The sequence below is a fragment of the Syzygium oleosum genome, unplaced genomic scaffold, assembly GCF_021117445.2.
Source record: "Syzygium oleosum isolate NSW1041296 unplaced genomic scaffold, Sole_v2.1 Sole_v2.33, whole genome shotgun sequence".
NCBI lineage: Eukaryota > Viridiplantae > Streptophyta > Magnoliopsida > Myrtales > Myrtaceae > Syzygium > Syzygium oleosum.
This window is the reverse complement of record NW_026607517.1, coordinates 1,376,739-1,402,146: the sequence shown is the minus strand read 5'-3', so window position 1 is coordinate 1,402,146 and position 25,408 is coordinate 1,376,739. Positions and strand designations below refer to the sequence as shown.

The window sequence follows — 25,408 nt, the reverse complement described above, 5'->3', positions numbered from 1 at the left end:
GCGAGAAAAGTCCGTTCGCTCTCTGCGTGAATGAATGTTTTAGTAGTTTAGAATAGCTACCTGCTGCAGTTGGAAGGAGACAAGTCCAAAATGACTTTTCCTTGCGCAATAAGAAACGAAAATTCCAAATTGAATGTTCCCCAGTCAAACATGAAGGGAGACCCGTCTTGTGCAATTGGTCATGTACGACGTCTCTATTTTCAATTTTATGATCTTCAATGAACTAGGATATGTCGTAGTATTGCCGTGTTCGACAAGGATGTAGATAGTTACTTCTTTGAATGATTGGCCTGTAAACTTGCCACTTGCCACGGTTCGAAGAATAGTAAAGGGGATGGGTTCATTCTTGATAACCTCACCTCAGAGTTCTCTCTACATGGAGAAGGAAGATTCTTGCGTGCTTGCCTTAAAGAGTGTCTAATCTTGACTAGAAGGCATACAACGGTTGTTTCATTGACTTGAGTCAACGATCGTTGACATCAAACTTTCACACTAACAGGAAGCTGGACACCGGTTCATAGATTAGGTACCTTCAACATCAAACGAGAACTAGACAGGAAGAAAAAGCCTCTTTTCATCCTTTTCCGTTGTGCCTTAAAGGTCTGAACTTGCATACGGTATTGATTTCACCCCAAGAAATACGGTATTGATTGCTTGGGCCTAATTACCATGACCCATCAAATCATTAGGCCTTGAGGACTCGTCTAGCCGATGATTCAGCAGGAAATTTCAGAATTCAGATAGGATTGTCACATGTAGTTTTTTGGCCATCATTGATGTAGTTTTGGCTTGCTTGGGTTAGAGCTCTGCGGGGGGACCAACCATACTTTTTTCTCAATTGTGCCATGTGAATTCATAAGCATTGTCAAATTATCAGCTATCCGAGTCATTCGACGATCTATGAAAACTTGGGGTCCAATTTTCCTAAGATGTTAATTTTGTCTCAAGACTCGTATCACAATTCCAAAGATGAAAATTAATGGACTCTATCTGGTGAGTTATCCCTCAAAAGGCTAAAGTTGAGTCTGCTTTTATGATTTCTACATCATTCTATGCGGACATCATGTCTCAGTATAGAAGCAGGATACTAAAAAACTGACCAAGCATTATATGTTGAAATATTAACGAGGAAACGACAACATCTTGCAAATCAAGTCAATGCAAAAATATTAGAGAAATAACAAGGAACAATAAAGGACACAAATGATTTACGTGATTCGATGTGAGTGTTGGTACCTAAGGGTGTCAACGGTTTGAGTTTCTAGAAGAACTGAACCGAACCAAACCGTTAGGGTGAGCAATTGAATCGAACCAAACCGTGACTCAAACTGAAAACCTGGTTGGTTTGGTTAGTTTTTTTTTTTTTGGTAACATTAAAAAAAGGTTTAGTGAAAAAGGAGAGAGATTGTGCAAATTCTAATATTAAGAAGATGGGCGATTTTCAGTTCGGTTAACCGAACCGAACCGAAACTATCCGAATTAGAATATAAAAAAGGTTATTTTTAATTATCCGAACTGAAACCCAAATAGGACAGAAAATGCACGAAATTTCGATTCGATTCTGGTTTTGGTTTGGTTTTCCGGTTCGGTTCTGACACCCCCAGTACTTAACATTCACGGGAAGAATCAGCAATAAATAATTCTCTATAATTAGAAAATCAGAGTTACAATCGCTAATATGCTCGAGTATTTTCCACACTTAGATTATAACTAAGTGTTTACAAATAAAACAATTTAATTGGTGCTAAACTCACGGCACAAATCATCGTGCGGCTTCCATGGAGTTCTTCACTTTACGTTGTTACTCCTGTGCACGACCAAAAACTGTTACATCTGTGCGGCTGAAAATATATCTTTTTATATTATGGAGCCCTTCTTTTCCTTTCATGTTCAGCCCGAAGAAAAGTCAAGATAAGCATCCTTTTAAATCTTGTTGACCGCACAATAATGGAAGTCACAGACGTCCACTATATCCAAGTTGCTGTCAGTCAACTTGGATAATAATCTTCAATGGAAACGAACCTTCACGTGAATTTGTGTGGCAATCAAGGAAAGGAATTCTAATCAAATAGGAAAGTGACTTCTTTTTCTTTTCAATTAGATTTCGCTTTAATAAATCGATTTACATCCTTCAATTGGGTCGGGTTCCGTAAACGGTTCAAACTCGATATATAATTTAACATTATAGGCAACTTTGTAGGATTGATAAATTGATTCAATGTAAACTTTTTTTTTATTTTCCCTTTAAGAGATAGTGGCCTGAAAAAAGTTGATCTTAATTAACATAACAGATGGGAGAGTTGTCACTTGTAGCTAGTTTTTTTTTTTTTTTGGTCAGAACTTGTAGCTAGTTTAGAAACCTACTTTTGTTAAAGTTGCATCTTGATGGAAAGGCATAACATATGCACAATCATGCCAGTTTTGAATTTTCTTATGAAAAGTATTCTCATGTAATGGATACGCGACTTGTCGTCAATCAAATTGACTCAAAGCCGATTATCTTTATTTTATACATCAATGGTACAGCCATCATAAAAAATACATTTTTTTTTCAAATGAAGAGGCAGTGGAATTCCCATTTTTATAAAGTACAATACTATAAAATTGTCAAATCATGTTACATGCTATGCCATAACTCCATCTTCTTGATGCAAGAGATTAGCTGACCTAACTTGTATCATCGATTGTTACGAAAACGGCAAACAAAAAACATCATAAATTATTGAGGATCAAAATATCCTGTTTTGTGCTTATTCGAGCATTTTTGGGTATTTCCCTTGCTTTTGAGCCGAGAAACAATCAAAACAAAAGCTCTCTACATCTTTTTGGTCCCTATTTTCCCGTTGGAAGTCGGGTCAATTCCATAAAAAGCACCAATTTTAGGTCAGATCTTAAATTCTGAAGAGAAGATCCAAAGTTTTTATCAATTTTGTTTGAATTTGAATTGGTACTTTATAGCTGGTCTTAGGCATTGGAATCCACAAAAAGCGAATCGGAGAAGATCAAAACAGTCTACCATATTTGAAAATGCAACAGAGGATGATAGACTATTGCAGAAGTATAACTAGCTATTTTGCAAAACTATCTCTACAGAGCTAAGAGTGATGTTGCGACTTCATATGGCAAAATAATGGTTACTTGTGGCATTTGAACTTCAAACGGTCTTCGAGGTCTCACGACTACAAATTCAACCCTAGAAGTACTAGAGCCGGGGGAAAACGAACAAATAATAGTTTATGCTCGGAGTGTTCATCTCTTCTTGTGTAGAAATTTTATAAATGTGATTGTATTCTTTTTGTATATGTCGAGCGTACGTAACGAGAGAAGAGTGTGTTAAGTGTAGCGAGGATTGCTTTATATCGTAGAAGCAAATCAAAAAGTGGAAAGAAGCATCTTCGACGCATTGTAACATCTCAAGAATTATATAGTGGATTCAGCCTTGATTATGTATATTAAAACTGGGAGAGTGGAGTAGGGTCAAACCACTACAGATATGATATACATTTTCTCTTTTTATTCTGTTGGCAAAAGATATTTGTTTATAAACATGCACGATCGTTTCTACAACATTGGGGCATGTTCTACACACTCTCCAATAATTAATAACGAAAAGTTTCAAGTATCCTTAAACAGCCCAATTCACCCCGTCTTCATTGTCTGCGCCTAATCCATTTATCAGTTTTAAAAGGAAGCAGCCGGAGATCTTGGACACCAAGTTTTCTTGCAGTCCAAGTCGTGATAAAAGTCAGAAAGGGTAGACTTATGTTTCAAGGACTTGGTCTTCCTATCCTGTGGTGCCAAAGTCTATATATGGCTATAGACATGTACTTGGAAACAAACACACAAACACGTTAGCCGGCTTCCTAAAACTCTGCAGTCTGCTGCATAGACGAAGCAAAGCCTGGATCATTCTTTTTCCGTCTCTATGGAGAATGAAAGAAACCCACTTCATATATTCTTTCTGCCATTACCGGCTCACGGCCACATGATACCCATGATGGACATCGCCAAAATGTTTGCGACTCGAGGCGCAAAAATCACCATCATCACTGGCCCTCCCTATGCGACCCTTTTTTCAAAACAAATCGAAAGAGTCAATCAGTTGGGTTTGGAGTTCCAAATCCAAACCGTCAAATTCCCGTCGGCTGAGGTAGGGATGCCGGAAGGTTGGGAGAGTACTGATGCAGTCACTATGAGCCAAAATCAGCATAAATTCGCTAAGGGCCTGATCTTGCTTCGGGAACCGGTCTTGCATATCCTGGAAGAACATAGACCGGATTGTCTAGTGGCAGATTTTTTCTTTGCATGGGCTACCGATGTTGCTGCTCGGTTGAAAATTCCCAGGCTAACCTTTGGAGGAGAAAGTATCATCGCTGTGTGCGCCAGGGAAGTCATCGCCCTATATCAACCACACAAGGGAGTTTCATCTGATTCAGAAACTTTCCTTGTGCCTCACCTCCCTGGAGAAATGAAGCTGACAAGGAATCAGCTGGCGGATCATGTAAGACAAGTTGAAACGGATGTTTTAATTAGAGGAGAAGCGTCCGAAGCAGAGCTGAAGAGCTATGGAAGCATTTTCAACAGCTTTTTTGAACTCGAAAAGGATTATGCCGATTATTACAGGAATGTCTTGGGAAGGAAGGCCTGGCATATCGGTCCGGTCTCACTCTGCAATAGCGATACTGCAGATAAAGTGGTGAGGGGTAAGGAAGCATCCATCAGCAGCCATGAATGCTTGAGATGGCTAGATTCGAAAAGGCCCAACTCGGTTATCTACGTGTGTTTCGGCAGCATGACAAGATTCAGTTCTCAACAGCTGGTGGAAATCGCGAAGGGGCTCGAGGCATCTCAACAAGATTTCTTATGGATTGTGAAGGAAGTTAAAAATGAAGAACAAGATTGGCTACCAGAAGGTTTTGAAGAAAGAATGGATGGGAAGGGCCTAATCATAAGAGGGTGGGCGCCCCAAGTGTTGATTCTCGATCACGAGTCGGTCGGTGGATTTGTGACTCACTGCGGATGGAACTCGACGTTGGAAGGAGTATGTGCCGGTGTGCCAATGGTCACGTGGCCGATGTTTGCTGATCAATTCTATAACGAACATTTGGTCACTCAAGTGCTGGGGATCGGGATTGGCGTTGGATCTAAACTGTTCGCCGAGTTCGGAGTTAATGCAGATTTTGTACGTAGAGATGACATCGACAAGGCGGTGAGACGAGTTATGGCGGGTGAAGAGGCAGAGGTAATGAGAAGAAGGGCGACAGCGCTTCGTGAAATGGCCCGGAAGGCTGTTGCAGAAGGTGGATCATCCGACTCAGATTTGACTTCGCTAATCGAAGAACTCAGGCAGCACAAAGCCGCTCGCGAATCAAAATGAAGCCTAGTCTAGTGTATGGTTATGTTAGAGTCCCGAATCTTTTCTCCTTTCTTTTGTTGCGTCGTGCATCGATCAAGAACATGTTGCGCCATGCTTTCATTTTAGGAGTCACTGCTGTAATGTTCAATTCCTGCATCGTTGCCTAACATCCTTGGTGTTTGATGCAATACCCATTCAATAAAGACAATATGCTATTCGGGCGAGAAAAGTCGCGTCCTCGCTGTCTGCGCGAATGCACATGAAAACACGTACAGTCTTAATTAGGAGAATTGTTTTTGTTGCTGAGAATTAGCCTACTGCTGCAGTCGGAAGGAGACGCGAATATTTTTTCAAGCTTCAGCGACCGCATATTAATCCTAAAGTCACTTTTCCTTGCACAGAAAGAAATGAATTTCCAAATTGGATGCCCCGTAGCCAATTCTGAAGGGAGGCCCCATCTTGTGTAATTGGTCATGCATGACGTCTCCATTTTTAACTTCTAGGGTTTTCAATGAACTAGGATCTATCGTGGTATTGCAGAACTCGACAAGTACGTTAGGGCCGTTTGGCGAACTCCAATAGTAAAAATTTATGTTTTTGTTTAGGAATCGGTTTGGGAACGCAAATCCTTTTATTAAATTTTTTGTCGTAAGCGACAATTTTGCAAAAAATTATTTCGAATCAGTTTTAGAATAGAATCGAAGCAAAAAAAGTAGCTTGCTTGATTCTGAACAATTTTTTCATTTTTGATTCTTCTTGGTTTTCTTATTTTTCTTGGTTTGTTGTTCTTCTTCTTCCCGGCTTGCGCCCGCCTGCCTCCGGCGCCGCGCCACCGACCATAGGCCGGGAGCCGGTGAGGGCGTCGCGGCGCGGGACGGCTCGCGGCCGCGATGGCGAGGCCTCACCATCACGACCGGCGAGAGTCGAAGCAAGGGCGACGGCGCCCTCGCCGGCCCTGGCCTATGGTCGGTCGCCGGCGCCGGCCAAAAAAACTACAACAAAAAGAAATCTTCCATCCTCAATTTCACAGTCTCTGTCGTGGTTTTAGAAGTAGAAAAAATTGCTGGATTCGCTGTTTCTTTCCTTTCTCAATTTGTGGCCATCATTGATGCAGTTCCTAGCATGCTTGGATTAGAGATTAGAGCTCTGTGGGTATCCCAAAACGTACTTTTCTCATTTGTGCCATGTGAGCTCATGAGCATTGTCAAATCATCAGCTATCCGAATCGAATCATTCGACGATCCATGTACACTTGGGGTCCAACTTTCCTAAGATGTTAATTTTGTCTTCGGACTCTGTTAAAGTTCCAAAGATGAAAATTCATCGGTTCTATCTGTTTGAGTCATCCCATCAAAATGCTAAAAGCTAAGTCTGCCTTATGATTTCTACATCATTCTAGGTGAACATCGTTATTTGGTGTAAAAGCAGGATATGAAAGATGCCAGGACGATGTGTCCATTGCCACAATACCCAACCAAGCATTACAAGCCACTTCCTAGGATTAGGCATATGGATTCCCTGTCCTTTCGAGAGATAGAGGCCTGAAAAAAGTTTGTCTTAATTAACATACGAGTTAATACCACGAAAAACTCCAAATCGGTATATACGCATGACAAATTTACTCCAATCTAAATTTTTTACCACCAAAAACCTCAAATCGGTACACACCCGTCACACGTGGCGGTTGACGGCATACCAATTTGGGTTTTACCCTCCGTTTGTCCTTGGTGTACTGGGTTTGTGATTTTTTGTTGTATTAATTCAATTTAACGGAAACTAATAAAGAGTAAATTTTTCATAAATATACTAATTTTGGTTTTTTGTGGTAAAAAAATTAGTTTTTGGTAAATTTATCGAGTACTGTTTAAGGATTTTTATTGTCGAAAAATTAATTTGCGGTAAATTTATTCTTAGTGTACCTGATTTGGGGTTTTTGGAACTCGACCCCGGAAGCAATCACAGCAGGGGTGCCATTGGTGACGTGGCTGGTCGCGGCAGAGCAATTCTACAACGAGAAGCTGGTGACCCAAGTGCTTAAGATCGGGCTTGACGTCGGGGTGAAGCAGTGGGTGAGGTTGTTTGGCGACAGCGTGAAGAGCGATAGAGTGGAGGAGGCAGTGAAGAGAGTCCGGGTAGGCGAGGAAGCAGAGGAAATGAGAAGGAGAGCAAAAGCACTGGCAGAGATGGCAAGAGGGGCTGTGGAAGAAGGTGGATCTTCTTGGTCTGATTTGGGTGCTCTGCTTCAAGAGCTCAGACTGCAGAGATTGGCTAGTAACAAGAAGATATGATTCATGACCTGAAGCGATCAATCTTGAAGTTTTGATTCCGGAGAATAAAGCTGAAGAAATAGAAATCTTCCGTTCTCTATTTCAGAGTATCTGCGGTGGTGTTGAAGTAGAGAAAAATGGTGGATTTGCTGTTTCTTGTCATGGGATTTGTTCTAGGAAAGCTGTGATCATTTAATTTTCATTTCTTTTGAATTCCTTTGTGCCCAAGAAATTAAAGTTTCTCATAGTCGCAATTTCAACAGCAAGATGCCCTGTCCCTTTTCTGAATTATCTGTCCTTGAGACACTAGTAGCGGAGAGATCTTGGCAACTTCATATTCCATAGAATTGTATGTGCACATTAACAGACAAAAAAAACAGTACAACAGAGAAAAAAAGCAGGAGTAAAAAGACAGGAAGAAGACGACAAGCTCAACCTCGTCAGTGGTCACATGTTAATGACGTATTTGGCTGCTGCACAACTGATCTTGGGAGATGCATACAACTTGGCAGCTGGCAACAGTTTTAGAAAAAAAGACAGAGAGGTAGTAATTCATTCTGTCCTCGCGGTAAGTTTCCTTATAACCATAGTTGGGGTTCAAGGTATATTAGGCCCAAACCGATCACAATTTGGGTTCGTCATCGACTTGAGTCAATTCATATTCTTGACTTACACATGTCCATATTCATGGATTGAGTACCTTCAATATCAAACGAGAACCAGACAGGAAGAAACGTAAAGCACCCCTTTCATCCTTTTCCATTGGGCCTTAAAGCTCTGAACCCCAATACTGGTATTGTTTCGGCTCCAAGAAGTACGGCAATGAATGCTTGGGCCTAATTACCATGACCCCTCAGATCATTAGGCCTTGAGGACTTGTCTAGCAGATGATTCAGCAGGAAATTTCGGAAATTCAGATAGGATTCTCAGCGATGTAGTTTCTGATTCTTGGGCCATCATTGATGCAGTCCTTAGAACGCTTGGATTAGAGCAGAATATGCTGGTAGGCCGAACATGCTTTTCTCATTTGCACCGTGTGAACTCATGAGCATAGTCGAAGTTATCGGCTATCCGAGTCATTCGACGATCCATGTATACACTCGGGTTCCAGTTTTTCAGAGAAGTGGAAATTTCCAAAGATGAAAATTCGTCGCCTCTGTCTGGTGAGTCGTCTGCATCAAAAGGCTAAAGCCAAGTCTGCCTTATGATTTCGACATCATTCTATGGGAACATCACGTCTCGGTATAAAAGCAGGATACGAAAGATGCAAGGACAATGAGTACTTCCATTACCACAACAACCAGCCATGCATTATAAGCCACTTTCCAGGATGATTAAGTAGATTCCCTGTCCCTTTAAATCTTGTTGACCGCACAATAATGGAAGTCAGACGTCCACTATATTCAAGTTTCTGTCAGTCAACTTGGATAATAATCTTCAATGGAAACGAACCTTCACGTGAATTTGTGTGGCAATCAAGGAAAGGAATTCTAATCAAATAGGAAAGTAACTTCTTTTTCTTTTCAATTAGATTTCGCTTTAATAAATCGATTTACATCCTTCAATTGGGCCGGGTTCAGTAAACGGTTCAAACTCGATATATAATTTAACATTATAGGCAACTTTGTAGGATTGATAAATTGATTCAGTGTAAATTTTTTTATTTATTTTACCTTTAAGAGATAGTGACCTGAAAAAAGTTGATCTTAATTAACATAACAGATGGGAGAGTTGTCACTTGTAGCTAGTTTTTTTTTTTGGTCAGAACTTGTAGCTAGTTTAGAAACCTACTTTTGTTAAAGTTGGCTCTTGATGGAAAGGCATAACATATGCACAATCATGCCAGTTTTGAATTTTCTTATGAAAAGTATTCTCATGTAATGGATACACGACTTGTCGTCAATCAAATTGACTCAAAGCCGATTATCTTTATTTTATACATCAATGGTACAGCCATCATAAAAAAATACATTTTTTTTTTCAAATGAAGAGGTAGTGGAATTCCCATTTTTATAAAGTACAATACTATAAAATTGTCAAATCATGTTACATGCCATGCCATAACTCCATCTTCTTGATGCAAGAGATTAGCTGACCTAACTTGTATCATCGATTGTTATGAAAACGGCAAACAAAAAACATCATAATTATTGAGGATCAAAATATCCTGTTTTGTGCTTATTCGAGCATTTTTGGGTATTTCCCTTGCTTTTGAGCCGAGAAACAATCAAAACAAAAGCTCTCTACATCTTTTTGGTCCCTATTTTCCCGTTGGAAGTCGGGTCAATTCCATAAAAAGCACCAACTTTAGGTCAGATCTTAATTCTGAAGAGAAGATCCAAAGTTTTTATCAATTTTGTTTGAATTTGAATTGGTACTTTATAGCTGGTCTTAGGCATTGGAATCCACAAAAAGCGAATCGGAGAAGATCAAAACAGTTTACCATATTTGAAAATGCAACAGAGGATGATAGACTATTGCAGAAGTATAACTAGCTATTTTGCAAAACTATCTCTACAGAGCTAAGAGTGATGTTGCGACTTCATATGGCAAAATAATGGTTACTTGTGGCATTTGAACTTCAAACGGTCTTCGAGGTCTCACGACTACAAATTCAACCCTAGAAGTACTAGAGCCGGGGGAAAACGAACAAATAATAGTTTATGCTCGGAGTGTTCATCTCTTCTTGTGTAGAAATTTTATAAATGTGATTGTATTCTTTTGTATATGTCTGAGCATCTGTAACGAGAGAAGAGTGTGTTAAGTGTAGCGAGGATTGCTTATATCTGTAGAAGCAAATCAAAAAGTGGAAAGAAGCATCTTCAGACGCACGCTGTAACATCTCAAGAATTATATAGTGGATTCCAGCCTTGATTATGTATATTAAAACTGGGAGAGTGGAGTAGGGTCAAACCACTACAGATATGATATACATTTTCTCTTTTTTATTCTGTTGGCAAAAGATATTTGTTTATAAACATGCACGATCGTTTCTACAACATTGGGGCATGTTCTACACACTCTCCAATAATTAATAACGAAAAGTTTCAAGTATCCTTAAACAGCCCAATTCACCCCGTCTTCATTGTCTGCGCCTAATCCATTTATCAGTTTTAAAAGGAAGCAGCCGGAGATCTTGGACACCAAGTTTTCTTGCAGTCCAAGTCGTGATAAAAGTCAGAAAGAGTAGACTTATGTTTCAAGGACTTGGTCTTCCTATCCTGTGGTGCCAAAGTCTATATATGGCTATAGACATGTACTTGGAAACAAACACACAAACACGTTAGCCGGCTTCCTAAAACTCTGCAGTCTGCTGCATAGACGAAGCAAAGCCTGGATCATTCTTTTTCCGTCTCTATGGAGAATGAAAGAAACCCACTTCATATATTCTTTCTGCCATTACCGGCTCACGGCCACATGATACCCATGATGGACATCGCCAAAATGTTTGCGACTCGAGGCGCAAAAATCACCATCATCACTGGCCCTCCCTATGCGACCCTTTTTTCAAAACAAATCGAAAGAGTCAATCAGTTGGGTTTGGAGTTCCAAATCCAAACCGTCAAATTCCCGTCGGCTGAGGTAGGGATGCCGGAAGGTTGGGAGAGTACTGATGCAGTCACTATGAGCCAAAATCAGCATAAATTCGCTAAGGGCCTGATCTTGCTTCGGGAACCGGTCTTGCATATCCTGGAAGAACATAGACCGGATTGTCTAGTGGCAGATTTTTTCTTTGCATGGGCTACCGATGTTGCTGCTCGGTTGAAAATTCCCAGGCTAACCTTTGGAGGAGAAAGTATCATCGCTGTGTGCGCCAGGGAAGTCATCGCCCTATATCAACCACACAAGGGAGTTTCATCTGATTCAGAAACTTTCCTTGTGCCTCACCTCCCTGGAGAAATGAAGCTGACAAGGAATCAGCTGGCGGATCATGTAAGACAAGTTGAAACGGATGTTTTAATTAGAGGAGAAGCGTCCGAAGCAGAGCTGAAGAGCTATGGAAGCATTTTCAACAGCTTTTTTGAACTCGAAAAGGATTATGCCGATTATTACAGGAATGTCTTGGGAAGGAAGGCCTGGCATATCGGTCCGGTCTCACTCTGCAATAGCGATACTGCAGATAAAGTGGTGAGGGGTAAGGAAGCATCCATCAGCAGCCATGAATGCTTGAGATGGCTAGATTCGAAAAGGCCCAACTCGGTTATCTACGTGTGTTTCGGCAGCATGACAAGATTCAGTTCTCAACAGCTGGTGGAAATCGCGAAGGGGCTCGAGGCATCTCAACAAGATTTCTTATGGATTGTGAAGGAAGTTAAAAATGAAGAACAAGATTGGCTACCAGAAGGTTTTGAAGAAAGAATGGATGGGAAGGGCCTAATCATAAGAGGGTGGGCGCCCCAAGTGTTGATTCTCGATCACGAGTCGGTCGGTGGATTTGTGACTCACTGCGGATGGAACTCGACGTTGGAAGGAGTATGTGCCGGTGTGCCAATGGTCACGTGGCCGATGTTTGCTGATCAATTCTATAACGAACATTTGGTCACTCAAGTGCTGGGGATCGGGATTGGCGTTGGATCTAAACTGTTCGCCGAGTTCGGAGTTAATGCAGATTTTGTACGTAGAGATGACATCGACAAGGCGGTGAGACGAGTTATGGCGGGTGAAGAGGCAGAGGTAATGAGAAGAAGGGCGACAGCGCTTCGTGAAATGGCCCGGAAGGCTGTTGCAGAAGGTGGATCATCCGACTCAGATTTGACTTCGCTAATCGAAGAACTCAGGCAGCACAAAGCCGCTCGCGAATCAAAATGAAGCCTAGTCTAGTGTATGGTTATGTTAGAGTCCCGAATCTTTTCTCCTTTCTTTTGTTGCGTCGTGCATCGATCAAGAACATGTTGCGCCATGCTTTCATTTTAGGAGTCACTGCTGTAATGTTCAATTCCTGCATCGTTGCCTAACATCCTTGGTGTTTGATGCAATACCCATTCAATAAAGACAATATGCTATTCGGGCGAGAAAAGTCGCGTCCTCGCTGTCTGCGCGAATGCACATGAAAACACGTACAGTCTTAATTAGGAGAATTGTTTTTGTTGCTGAGAATTAGCCTACTGCTGCAGTCGGAAGGAGACGCGAATATTTTTTCAAGCTTCAGCGACCGCATATTAATCCTAAAGTCACTTTTCCTTGCACAGAAAGAAATGAATTTCCAAATTGGATGCCCCGTAGCCAATTCTGAAGGGAGGCCCCATCTTGTGTAATTGGTCATGCATGACGTCTCCATTTTTAACTTCTAGGGTTTTCAATGAACTAGGATCTATCGTGGTATTGCAGAACTCGACAAGTACGTTAGGGCCCGTTTGGCAATTTGCCAAATACTAAAAATTTACGTTTTTTTATTTTCAGAATCAGTTTGGGAACAAAAATCCTTTTATTAAATTTTTTGGGCCCGGGCACAATTTTGCAAAAAATTATTCCCAGAATCAGTTTTAGAACAGAATCAAGAAGCAAAAAAAAGTAGTTTCTTGATTCTGGAACAATTTTTCCATTTTTGATTCTTCTTGGTTTTCTTATTTTTTCTTGGTTTGTTGTTCTTCTTCTTCCCGGCTTGCCGCCCGCCTGCCTCCGGCTGGCCGCCGCCACCGGCCATAGGCCAGGGGCCAGTGAGGGCGTCGCGGCGGCGAGGACGGCTCGTGGCCGCGATGGCGAGGCCTCACCATCACGACCGGCGAGGTCAGAAGCAAGGGCGACGGCGCCCTCGCCGGCCCTGGCCTATGGTCGGTCGCCGGCGCCGGCCAAAAAAACTATAACAAAAAGAAATCTTCCATCCTCAATTTCACAGTCTCTGTCGTGGTTTTAGAAGTAGAAAAAATTGCTGGATTCGCTGTTTCTTTCCTTTCTCAATTTGTGGCCATCATTGATGCAGTTCCTAGCATGCTTGGATTAGAGATTAGAGCTCTGTGGGTATCCCAAAACGTACTTTTCTCATTTGTGCCATGTGAGCTCATGAGCATTGTCAAATCATCAGCTATCCGAATCGAATCATTCGACGATCCATGTACACTTGGGGTCCAACTTTCCTAAGATGTTAATTTTGTCTTCGGACTCTGTTAAAGTTCCAAAGATGAAAATTCATCGGTTCTATCTGTTTGAGTCATCCCATCAAAATGCTAAAAGCTAAGTCTGCCTTATGATTTCTACATCATTCTAGGTGAACATCGTTATTTGGTGTAAAAGCAGGATATGAAAGATGCCAGGACGATGTGTCCATTGCCACAATACCCAACCAAGCATTACAAGCCACTTCCTAGGATTAGGCATATGGATTCCCTGTCCTTTCGAGAGATAGAGGCCTGAAAAAAGTTTGTCTTAATTAACATACGAGTTAATACCACGAAAAACTCCAAATCGGTATATCTGTGACAAATTTACTCCAATCTAAATTTTTTACCACCAAAAACCTCAAATCGGTACACCTGTCACACGTGGCAGTTGACGGGCATACCAATTTGGGTTTTACCCTCCGTTTGTCCTTGGTGTACCAGTTTGTGATTTTTTGTTGTATTAATTCAATTTAACGGAAACTAATAAAGAGTAAATTTTTCATAAATATACTAATTTTGGTTTTTTGTGGTAAAAAAATTAGTTTTTGGTAAATTTATCAGTACCTGTTTAAGGATTTTTTATTGTCAAAAAATTAATTTGCGGTAAATTTGTTACTAGTGTACCGATTTGGGGTTTTTTGGAACTCGACCCCGGAAGCAATCACAGCAGGGGTGCCATTGGTGACGTGGCTGGTCGCGGCAGAGCAATTCTACAACGAGAAGCTGGTGACCCAAGTGCTTAAGATCGGGCTTGACGTCGGGGTGAAGCAGTGGGTGAGGTTGTTTGGCGACAGCGTGAAGAGCGATAGAGTGGAGGAGGCAGTGAAGAGAGTCCGGGTAGGCGAGGAAGCAGAGGAAATGAGAAGGAGAGCAAAAGCACTGGCAGAGATGGCAAGAGGGGCTGTGGAAGAAGGTGGATCTTCTTGGTCTGATTTGGGTGCTCTGCTTCAAGAGCTCAGACTGCAGAGATTGGCTAGTAACAAGAAGATATGATTCATGACCTGAAGCGATCAATCTTGAAGTTTTGATTCCGGAGAATAAAGCTGAAGAAATAGAAATCTTCCGTTCTCTATTTCAGAGTATCTGCGGTGGTGTTGAAGTAGAGAAAAATGGTGGATTTGCTGTTTCTTGTCATGGGATTTGTTCTAGGAAAGCTGTGATCATTTAATTTTCATTTCTTTTGAATTCCTTTGTGCCCAAGAAATTAAAGTTTCTCATAGTCGCAATTTCAACAGCAAGATGCCCTGTCCCTTTTCTGAATTATCTGTCCTTGAGACACTAGTAGCGGAGAGATCTTGGCAACTTCATATTCCATAGAATTGTATGTGCACATTAACAGACAAAAAAACAGTACAACAGAGAAAAAAAGCAGGAGTAAAAAGACAGGAAGAAGACGACAAGCTCAACCTCGTCAGTGGTCACATGTTAATGACGTATTTGGCTGCTGCACAACTGATCTTGGGAGATGCATACAACTTGGCAGCTGGCAACAGTTTTAGAGAAAAAGACAGAGAGGTAGTAATTCATTCTGTCCTCGCGGTAAGTTTCCTTATAACCATAGTTGGGGTTCAAGGTATATTAGGCCCAAACCGATCACAATTTGGGTTCGTCATCGACTTGAGTCAATTCATATTCTTGACTTACACATGTCCATATTCATGGATTGAGTACCTTCAATATCAAACGAGAACCAGACAGGAAGAAACGTAAAGCACCCCTTTCATCCTTTTCCATTGGGCCTTAAAGCTCTGAACCCCAATACTGGTATTGTTTCGGCTCCAAGAAGTACGGCAATGAATGCTTGGGCCTAATTACCATGACCCCTCAGATCATTAGGCCTTGAGGACTTGTCTAGCAGATGATTCAGCAGGAAATTTCGGAAATTCAGATAGGATTCTCAGCGATGTAGTTTCTGATTCTTGGGCCATCATTGATGCAGTCCTTAGAACGCTTGGATTAGAGCAGAATATGCTGGTAGGCCGAACATGCTTTTCTCATTTGCACCGTGTGAACTCATGAGCATAGTCGAAGTTATCGGCTATCCGAGTCATTCGACGATCCATGTATACACTCGGGTTCCAGTTTTTCAGAGAAGTGGAAATTTCCAAAGATGAAAATTCGTCGCCTCTGTCTGGTGAGTCGTCTGCATCAAAAGGCTAAAGCCAAGTCTGCCTTATGATTTCGACATCATTCTATGCGAACATCACGTCTCGGTACAAAGGCAGGATACGAAAGATGCAAGGACAATGAGTGCTTCCATTACCACAACAACCAGCCATGCATTATAAGCCACTTTCTAGGATGATTAAGTAGATTCCTTGTCCCTTTAGGAGATAGTGGCCTGAAAAAAGTTGGCCTTAATTAACATATCAGATGGCGGAGTTGTCACTTGTAGCTAGTTTAGAGGACCAGCTTTTATTAAAGTTGCCTCTCGATAGGAAGGCATAACATACGGACAATCATGACCATTTTGAATTTTCTAATGAGAATCGATTTGTGTGATAAATGCACGGCACCTCATCGATCAAAATTGAAAAACACTTGCACTTAATTCCGATTCTTCTTTTTCTTTATATCAAAGGTACGATCAATATAAAGTATAACTCTATGAAATTGTCAAATCATGTTGTATGCGGTAACACTATCTCCATGATGCTAGAGATAGGCAAAATCTTAGCCGACCTACCTTGTCTTATTGAATGTTATGGAAGGGAACACGAAAACATCATAACTATAGGGGATCAAACTGTACTATTCTGTGCTGGTTTGAGCGTCTGTTGGGTACTTTTCTTGATTTCCGAGCCAACAAACGATCAAAATAAAGACTCTCTCCCTCCCTTTCGGTTCCCTATTTTCCGGTTGGAGGTCCTATCATTACAAGTTCACCCTCAATCTGTTCCTCGGTTTGCTGGGGATTGTTGAAAGACGAGACAGCAACAGGACGGCAATCACTCGCTAATTGCGGAAGGGATCATGCTTATCATCACTTCAATGACCAACACTCACCTGTTCGGTCCACAATGTATTGCCACCACTTGCAACGCAACCCCATGACTCCAAATGGAATGATGGCCCCTTAACTAACTCGTTGACTCCTTTTTCCACATGCATTTGAATCCCCAGTTAATACTCTGTGACTTGCTTCTGACTGGTATATATAGGGTCCATAATCCCAAACCAACAATTAACAAAACATTCTCTTTCAAGGGAAAAAAGTTTGCAGCTTTAGTCTAATGCCAATGTGATAAACAGGGTTAATATTGTAAATCACGTGGAGATTATGTCATATCTCGCCCAAGTCACGTGAGCGTCAATGAAATTTGTATGTAGTTGTTGGTTGTGCCCGCCATGTTAGAGTTACAGTCGTCGTCCAAAAATATAGCATGTGTTTTTTTATGAACGGCATTTTTCTTTAGAAATCTCCGTTTACGAACCCAAAATATAGTCTTTAAGAACTAGCATGGGGAGCTTTATTAGTTTAATTTTTTTTTATCAAAGCGAGCTTTATTAGTTTGTAGCCCAACAATCCCATTGCATTTTTCTTTATAATCTAGCAAAAAGCATGGTCACTTTTTTTCTTTCTTCCCTTTTTTTTTGGGTAAGAAAAAGGGCAAAGCCCAAGTGTTACATTAACGCTTGCCTGACAAAACTTAAACCAATCCAATTTCCTATTAATAGGGAATCAGGGTCACCAATCTAATGCCGGAGTGTCATTTACATAGTAGAAAACTATCATTTTGTAGCGCGAGAACAACCTCAGTTTCCACTTCAGCCCCAAAATCCACTCATACCATAATTGCAATTGCCCAGACCTACCAAGGCAAGCCAGAAGATCGTTGATTCGCTCTAGTCCATGTGGCGTCTGTCTTTTTCCATGTACTGATTCAGCAGTCCCGCAACTGCATCGCAAATTCAACTTGGCCCTTCGCTGTTGTTGCTTTTGTATGTTTCTGAACTGTAAAGGGGGGGCCAAAGTGAATTTCACTGTCAAAGGTGGTCTTGTGCATGATATCCTTTTCCATCGTCAGTCATCAATGGCCATTCTCTCTCGTCGCCATATCTTCTCAATCTGGTAAAAAGGACGAGTCGTCCAATTATTCGAACTCGAGATCAAGAACCCTCGGTTGAAATTTCTTACCATATAGGCCGGCATTCACTTTTTTCCCCTAAAGGACCCACGACCATCTCTCTCTCTCTCTCTATCTATCTCTCTCCTCGGGATCCACAGGGGGGCCTCGCTCGATATCCTGCGCGATTCCTCTGTCTCTTCTCCTTCTCTACGTCCATGCCAAGCCCCCCTTCATTAAATTCCCCTTCGCCCTTTTCAAACATTCAAAAAGATTCGAACACCCCTAATAAATCTCAGAAAGCAAAAGCAAGCTTCACGGGGAGATGGTGAAACCTGTCTGAGAAAGAGAACAAAGCAGAGGAGGCCTGAACAAGACGCAAGACTCATATATCTGTCGCGTACCTCGCTTTCCCAACGTAGTCCTCAATCTTTGAATCTCTCGCTCGCTCTCTCTCAGGATGAAGAGCAACGCCAACGCGAAGCTCATCGTCTTCCACCCTTCACTCCACAAGCAAGCAAGCACCGCCCCAGCCTCTCACCGCATGTGGCTCCTCTTCTTCATCACCTTCTTCACCTTGGCCTTCACTGTCACCCTCTTCAGCTCCGCCATCCCCTCCTCCCCCTCCGCCTCCGCCTCCGCCGCTTCCTCCTCCTCCGCCGCCGCGGCCCTCCCTGCTGCCGTCACCGACGCCCTCCTCCACTACGCCACCACCACCAACGCCACCCACATGACCCAGGCCGAGATCAACTCCATCGGCGCCGTCCTCCGCCGCTTCCCCTCCGCGAATTTCCTCGTCTTCGGCCTCACCCACGAGACCCTTCTGTTTAAGGTTCTCAACTTCAACGGCCACACGGTGTTCCTCGACGAGAGCGAGTTCTTGATCTCGCGGCTCGAGCAGCAGCACCCGGGGATCGAAGCCTACGATGTCCAGTTCACGACCCGGGTCAGCCAAATGTGGGGCTTGATCAAATCGGCGAGGGACCACATCAAGACCGACTGCAGGCCGGTGCAGAACCTGCTCTTCTCCGAGTGCAAGTTGGCCCTGAACGATCTGCCGAACTACATATACGAGGTGGACTGGGACGTGATCTTGATCGACGGGCCGCGCGGATACTTCCCGAAGGCCCCGGGGAGGATGTCGGCGATATTCACGGCGGCGGTTCTTGGGAGGAGCAAGAAGGGCAGCGGCGGGAAGACGCACGTGTTCGTGCATGATATCGACAGGGAAGTGGAGAGGATTTGCAGCGAGGAGTATCTGTGCGAAGAGAACTTGGTGGAGACGGTGGATTCGCTGGGGCACTTCGTGGTGGAGAGGATGCAGAGGGACAGCTTTGAGTTCTGCCGGAACGCGACGAAGCCGTCGTCATCGTCGCCGTCACTGCTGCCGTCGGATGGCGACGGGGAAGACGGTTGATATGTATTCCGGGTTCTCGCTGAACGAGGCATCTGCATCTGCACTTGCATTTGCATTGTTCTTGGGAAATTGTAACTAAGTATAACATATAGAAAAGCCTGGATTACTGCTCAATCGAACTGTCTGAACAAGATATCCTGCTTCTTTCTTCCATTTTCTCTTTTCTGCTCAGCCCAATTCCCGATCTTTGTCGTTGGGGTTTGTGTTTCTGGGCTAGGATTCAACTGGGTTTGTTTTGCCAACATCACAGATGCTACTGAAGATTGCAAGACTATCGGTGACAAGATTTTTCTCCGTGGGTGTACGAGAAAAGTAACAGTAGCGAAAAAGTCCTGGGTTGAAATTCGGACAGTAGGACGCGGACATTGGTCCAAGAAATGACCGAGGGAGGTGTCGGTGATTGCGGTCACGGTGGGCTTGGATAGGATTGAAATCGAATTAAAGCAAAAAGAAAAAGAAAGCAGACAGGACCCATCTCTTTTCTAAAGAAAATACAAAAGAAGTTGATTCAAAAGTAATTTTGTGAGTGCTTCCTACTGTTTTCCCCTGCAGATATTCCGCTTCACCTCGCCCATGCCATGCCCGTCTTTTTCTCTTTGCTTCCTTTTACCTGCTGGCGTGAGAGGAAGATCACGTGGCGCACGCGACCAAAAGCGGACGTCGCTAGGGGGAAACGGGAGGGAGAGTGAGCGAGCGAGGGCAAGAGCGAAGAGAGAGAGTTTTGTGTCGGTGACGCACTCATGATTTTCGATTCCGTGATGGTGCTGCTGCTGCGTGTCGTAGGAAGGGTGTCTGAAACGACAGATGCAGTGTCGCCAGATGGGAGAGAGGTGGGTGTCGTTTCTGGGTGATGGACAGGCGTTTGGGTCCTAGTCCTCTTTTAAGTTTTTGGGAGTTGGGGAATTGGTTTGGGTTGCGAGTTCATCCGGATTTCGTGTGGGTGGTGATCTTGTATACGATGCATGACTCCAATTCCTACCGTACTGCACCAGAAGCTTGATGGTGACATGACATTGCACACGTTTATTTTTTCCACTAAACTTATGCAAAATCTTTAGCTTTTTGGGAGGAGACAAACAGGAAACAGGTCCCCATCTTCAACCTTCCTTCTATGATTGTATCCATCATGATAACGCATTGTGAACTTCAGTAAGTTTTTTGTTAAGTAATCAAGCAAGTATAATGATGAGGTAAAGTCTGGACCAGCTTTTGCGAGGCTTGACTAGTCCCAACCCTCGGGCTATTTTAGGGGTACACTCTCCTACATTAGTCCGGTGCAGATTTTACTCTTAAAGTGCTCTTAAAATGACTTGTACCAAAGATCACGAAGGGAAAGGTTTAAATTATTGTCGCCCGGCCGGCGGCCAACACCTTGTCGGGCACTTATTTTCGCGTGTGTACTTATAATCAATACTTGGATAATCGAAACATCCGTATAAGTTTGCCCCGAAAGAGCATTAAAGAAAAAAAATGAATGCTTCGCCCGGCGCATTTACTTATGTATTAATAACACCAGACATTCGAGGGTTTTATCTCTACCTGCTTGCACCGGATGCTGGCATCTATTCGTCCTTCGCAATCACGGGCGAAAGACAGTGACTCGAATGAACATGGCAATTAAGCCCAGCCGACATCTTGCCATTGATGACACAACATAGCTCGAGCCGAGCGTGAAGCTCATTTGTAGTTCGTACCCTGCCATATTGATGTACCCTCGTGTTCCTATGGTCCCCGTGTAGCTGTATCTTTCATAAATTGCAGCAGCATCTTGTCTTTACTTTTATATTTATAAATTCTGCAATTTAGTCATGAAATACTTGAACTTTGCTTAAAAGTTGCAATTTTTTTTTTGGCCAAACCTAAACAGTAGACACTAAACTTGCCAGGGTCGACGTTTGACAAGAGTCATATGCATATTAAACCTGTCAAAATGGATCATGAACTCATTTTTAAACCCATATTTGATGTGCCAAGTAGTTGTATGCATTAGTTATATTCGGTAAATGGGTCATAAATGAATTTAAAAATAGTAAAATTCAAAATAATATGGATGTTAAATGGGTTCACGATTTACTTAATTCTATTTTCATTCTTTCTCGCCCTTGCTCGATCTCACGCTCGCTCGCTCTGCACCTTCACCTCAGTTTGGATACGTGTTTCCTAGATTTGGTTAAATATAAAAAGAGTTTTAACAATATGGGTCGGGTGGGATATTGCATTGAAACGGGTCAAAACTAGTTAAATGGGTCAATTTAAGCCGGATCATTTTCGACTCAACCCACTCGTTTGATCGGCCTAATGCATACGTACACAACCAATTTCTCTGAGAGTTCTACGTAATTGCGATAACGTGGGTGTCCGAAGAGTAGATTTCATACTTTTCGGGCCTGGTATGTGCCGAAACTTCTACGAGCACAGCACGAAACCTCAGCAGAGTCGGAGATGAATGGCCCAATCACAACTCCACAGTGGGCCGGACCGGAGGATCTAAGTTCTCTTCTACCTCAGCAACTGGACCTCTCGTAGGAGGTCAACTCAAGACCGGGGAGATTTCGACCATTTCTATCGTCTCCGTCCACGCGAGCCTTGCCTCCTCGGATTACTAATCGTTCGTCCACACCGTCCATCGTGGGCCAAGCCCTGATCTAGAAAACTTATCAACGAATTTTCCTTGAGTGCTTGCTCCAACGGCCAGCGATTCACAAGTTCAAAATTGACGAGCCCGTCGGCATTGGCGTGTAAAGCTATAGATGCGCGCAAGTGATTTCGACCCTGCGTTTGCAGAATATTACGGCGTATCATCGTGTCACTGTCGTCGTCTTGATCAAAGCTTCGCTTGTCTACATTACGTGAGCACCTGCACAAAATTGCGTTGGCTAGATCAAAAGTACACCCAGTCCTTTTTTGGGTTAGGTCGAGTCAAACTCGGCTAAAGTCATTTCGGCAATGGGTTAAAAATCATTTACACATCCTCGGGCCGAAAGCATGCGAAAACGCACGCCACTGGACGAAGCTTGCATTAAGGCAAAGCGACCTGTTAAAAGAAAATAACATAAATAGTTCTTGCACTTTGATCAATATGCAATGTGGTCCATGAACTTTTTATTTATTCAATATGGTCTCCGAACTTTAGCCCAATATGTAATGTAGTCTGTGAACTTTCAATTTATTCAACGTGGTCCGTGAACTGTACCATGAAAATGTTCGATATTGTCCTGAACTTGAATTACTAAAAGATAACATTAAATATCATCATCTATTCTAGGTACTAAGTTGAACAAGTACCAAGAGTTTAAGGATCACATTAAATAAATTAAAAGTTCAGGGATTATATTGCACATTACGCTAAAGTCCAGGATCCACATTAAATAAATTAAAAATTCATGAGCCTTGCAAACTTTATTTTTCCACTCGTTAACAAGAAACGAGGAACAGGCCCAGAAAGAACACGAGGCACACGTTTCCTACCGTTCTCCTCCTTCTCATCTCGTTCCGTCACCGACTCTGCAAAGCAACCGCGGATTTGAAATTCGGAAACAAAGAAAAGTAAAAGAAGGGAGATTCTTGGAACTTCCGGTATCCTCTGGGTATTTAAAAGGGGAGACGCCTTTCGAGAGGCAAAGTCAATGCAGCAATACCATCTCTCCACCGAGTCTTGGAATCCTATGATGTCGATTCAAGGCCAGCTTCTTGAGGTCACAGGTGTGTACCCATCAAGGTCAACCCACCCGTTGACCTCCGCGGATAGTTGTCGATCTTTTTTGGTTCCTTCTGCCACCGTCTTGTTATTGTTCCGTTGCCCCTTTGCTTTGTCTGGGTTCCTCTCTTCTTTCTTTGATTAATTTTCTCGGATTTTCTCGCTTTGCGATTCAGTTGTCGGGTGTAATAAGTTGAAGGACACCGAGTGGATTTCGAGACAGGATCCCTACGTCTGTCTGGAATATGGCAGCTCCAAGTTTCGCACCCGTACTTGCACCGGTAATTCCTGAATTGCGCGCGCCCAATTGTTTGTGCAATTACCTCTTTTCCCCGTTCAGATCTGGACGTGGCATTTTCTTATGTGGGTTTTGATGGGTGAGGTTTCTGGTGTTGAGCTAGTTGGCAAAATCTGAGCAAAGGGGCATCTTTGAATTTGGTTTGATTTGGTGTGCAGACGGTGGTAAAAACCCCACATTTCAAGAGAAGTTTGTGTTCACGCTCATTGAAGGGCTTAGGGAGTTGAATCTTGCGGTGTGGAACAGCAATACCCTCACTTTCGACGACTTCATCGGCAGTGGAAAGTAATTACTTCCTACCTTGAATCCATTTTGCTCGCAAAACTGTTGTCGAGATGTTTCCATTTTTTGGGTCCTTGAGTGGCTAGTGTTCTTATCTTAGTTGTGCTTGTCATTGTCTCAAGGGTTCAGCTCCATAAGGTTCTTTCTCAGGGCTTCGATGATACGGCCTGGCCTCTTCAGACTAAAACGGGAAGGTACAATCCGTTGAATCTATTCCTCTTATCTTATGCATGTAGGATTATTTATCAGGTTCAAAAGCAAAAAGAAAAAAAAAGTTAGAAGATGGAGTGCACAAGATGGCCTTTGTGTAAGAATAGCGGTGTGATTTCTCTAATTCACTCAATTCCTGGCAATATAATGAGAGTTTTTAGTAGTACTGCTCCCATATTTTGTTCCATAGAATGATACAGGCAGCCAACCACTTAGCCTCACTTTAGCCTCCCACTTAGCCAGAAGACGTTTTATATGGTATGACACCGCCCACTATTTAAAAAAAAAAAGCTGATCTGATTAGCTTCCTCCCCTGGATATACATAAAAGAGGGGTGCGGAACGAAAAAAATGAAGATAGTCCAATGACAAGTTGCTAGTTTCTTCTATCTCATTCTCTCTCCCATACATGTTGTGATGTACATGGATTTTCTAGCAGATGCTCCTCTCCTTCACTATTTCTTTATACGTGTATAAAATATCTACCAAACAGATATCCCAGGTCTATCTCCATGGCATCAAATTCTGTAGTAGGACAACTGTCACTCGGCATTTGCGTGACTACCCTCTATTAAGAAGGTTTTTATTGTCCAAACTAAAGTGCCCGTATTTTCTCTGTTTCAAGATATGCTGGAGAAGCACGCGTGATATTACATTACGCAAATGCAATAGTAAGTACCAATTTCATTTCAGTAGAAGACATCAACCATTACAATTTACCATGATCATGCTGTGGTGGATTCTGAACAATAGTGTGCTTCTGCTGTTGTAGAAACCGGGAACAAGCTGTGCACCATCTGCACCGCCATATGTAGGTTCGGCTCCTCAGGTGTCTTTGTACTCTGCACCTCCTCCCCCATCTGCTCCTTACGGTGCAACCGCCACAGCGTATCCTGCTACCACTCCTGCATACCCATCGTATGCACCCAATCCAGCGGCATACCCATCGTATCCACCCAATCCAGCGGCATACCCACCACCACCGTATTTTCCCCATCCGCCATCAGCCTATCCTCCTCCAGCGTACCCTCCACCTTCGGCTTATCCTCCGCCTCCATATCCACCGCCTCCCGGCCCTCCAGGTATGTGCTGAGTTTTTACCGCTGTGCATGAATGACCTCATTGTTAGGCTGATTCTATGTTGTTCATTGCTGAGAGTGTCAATAATTGGGCATGAACTATACCTTATTATAATGCTAATTCTATGTTGTTCATTGCTCAGGTGCTTATCCAGGGCATTATCCTCCTCCACCTTACTGAGGGAGAGCTTCTGCTAGAAGAAATGTTAAAGGTTCCGCAAGAAGCTACTGTTGTATATAGATTTTGTAATTACATTGTTAGTTTTCTTCTTTTGACCTGGAAACTTTTCTTTATGTTTTCTATTTTGATTGTTGCTTGTCAAGAAGTGTTTGGACAGCAAATTACTAGACCGTCGTGTTTTGTACCAGTTACATTTTTTTTAATTCGAGTAAAATCTATATCAACCTAAAAATCTTACTAGTAAAAGAGGAAAAACCAATTGTATTGCAAATGGATGTCTTCCACGGTGGGTGTATGAGCCCAGTTGATTTGTGCGTCTTGTATATGATCATGTCCTAACTGCTACTCTTTTGATCACATATAAATAAAAAATCTATTATGCATTCATCTGCATTGACTACCACAGTTTCGGGCGTCGATCTCTCAATTCATGTATATCATATCTTAACATTTTCAA

At 42.6% G+C, this 25,408-nt stretch overlaps 4 protein-coding genes across 4 annotated transcripts; all 4 read left to right on the top strand.

The window, feature by feature from the left end:
* The first annotated feature begins 3,781 nt into the window (after positions 1–3,781).
* Positions 3,782–7,883, top strand: LOC115666428 (scopoletin glucosyltransferase-like). The gene is made up of 2 exons (XM_030588156.2): positions 3,782–5,051; positions 7,322–7,883. The coding sequence occupies exons 1-2, from the start codon at positions 3,926–3,928 to the stop codon at positions 7,642–7,644; spliced, it is 1,449 nt and encodes a 482-aa protein (XP_030444016.1). The 5' UTR covers positions 3,782–3,925; the 3' UTR covers positions 7,645–7,883.
* A 2,751-nt stretch (positions 7,884–10,634) lies between these two features.
* Positions 10,635–14,953, top strand: LOC130135439 (scopoletin glucosyltransferase-like). The gene is made up of 2 exons (XM_056304722.1): positions 10,635–12,106; positions 14,392–14,953. The coding sequence occupies exons 1-2, from the start codon at positions 10,981–10,983 to the stop codon at positions 14,712–14,714; spliced, it is 1,449 nt and encodes a 482-aa protein (XP_056160697.1). The 5' UTR covers positions 10,635–10,980; the 3' UTR covers positions 14,715–14,953.
* A 2,790-nt stretch (positions 14,954–17,743) lies between these two features.
* On the top strand, positions 17,744–19,319 carry LOC115672935 (protein IRX15-LIKE-like). Its single transcript, XM_056304892.1, has one exon. The coding sequence runs from the start codon at positions 18,249–18,251 to the stop codon at positions 19,203–19,205; it is 957 nt and encodes a 318-aa protein (XP_056160867.1). The 5' UTR covers positions 17,744–18,248; the 3' UTR covers positions 19,206–19,319.
* A 3,430-nt stretch (positions 19,320–22,749) lies between these two features.
* LOC115672731 (protein SRC2 homolog) lies at positions 22,750–25,356 on the top strand. Its single transcript, XM_030594649.2, has 7 exons — positions 22,750–22,907; positions 23,079–23,183; positions 23,359–23,485; positions 23,605–23,676; positions 24,317–24,362; positions 24,464–24,773; positions 24,914–25,356. Exons 1-7 carry the CDS (start codon positions 22,832–22,834, stop codon positions 24,949–24,951), a joined length of 774 nt encoding a protein of 257 aa, XP_030450509.2. The 5' UTR covers positions 22,750–22,831; the 3' UTR covers positions 24,952–25,356.
* The last annotated feature ends 52 nt before the right edge of the window (positions 25,357–25,408 follow it).

Excerpts from the sequence above, each read along its gene's own strand:
- LOC115666428 (XM_030588156.2), top strand. The coding sequence starts at position 3,926 with ATGGAGAATGAAAGAAACCCACTTCATATATTCTTTCTGCCATTACCG. Across the intron at positions 5,052-7,321 it reads GTTGGAAGGAGTATGTGCCG|GGGTGCCATTGGTGACGTGG; the intron begins GTGTGCCAATGG and ends CAATCACAGCAG.
- LOC130135439 (XM_056304722.1), top strand. The coding sequence starts at position 10,981 with ATGGAGAATGAAAGAAACCCACTTCATATATTCTTTCTGCCATTACCG. Across the intron at positions 12,107-14,391 it reads GTTGGAAGGAGTATGTGCCG|GGGTGCCATTGGTGACGTGG; the intron begins GTGTGCCAATGG and ends CAATCACAGCAG.
- LOC115672935 (XM_056304892.1), top strand. The coding sequence starts at position 18,249 with ATGAAGAGCAACGCCAACGCGAAGCTCATCGTCTTCCACCCTTCACTC.
- LOC115672731 (XM_030594649.2), top strand. The coding sequence starts at position 22,832 with ATGCAGCAATACCATCTCTCCACCGAGTCTTGGAATCCTATGATGTCG. Across the intron at positions 23,184-23,358 it reads TCGCACCCGTACTTGCACCG|ACGGTGGTAAAAACCCCACA; the intron begins GTAATTCCTGAA and ends TTTGGTGTGCAG. Across the intron at positions 23,677-24,316 it reads CTTCAGACTAAAACGGGAAG|ATATGCTGGAGAAGCACGCG; the intron begins GTACAATCCGTT and ends CTCTGTTTCAAG.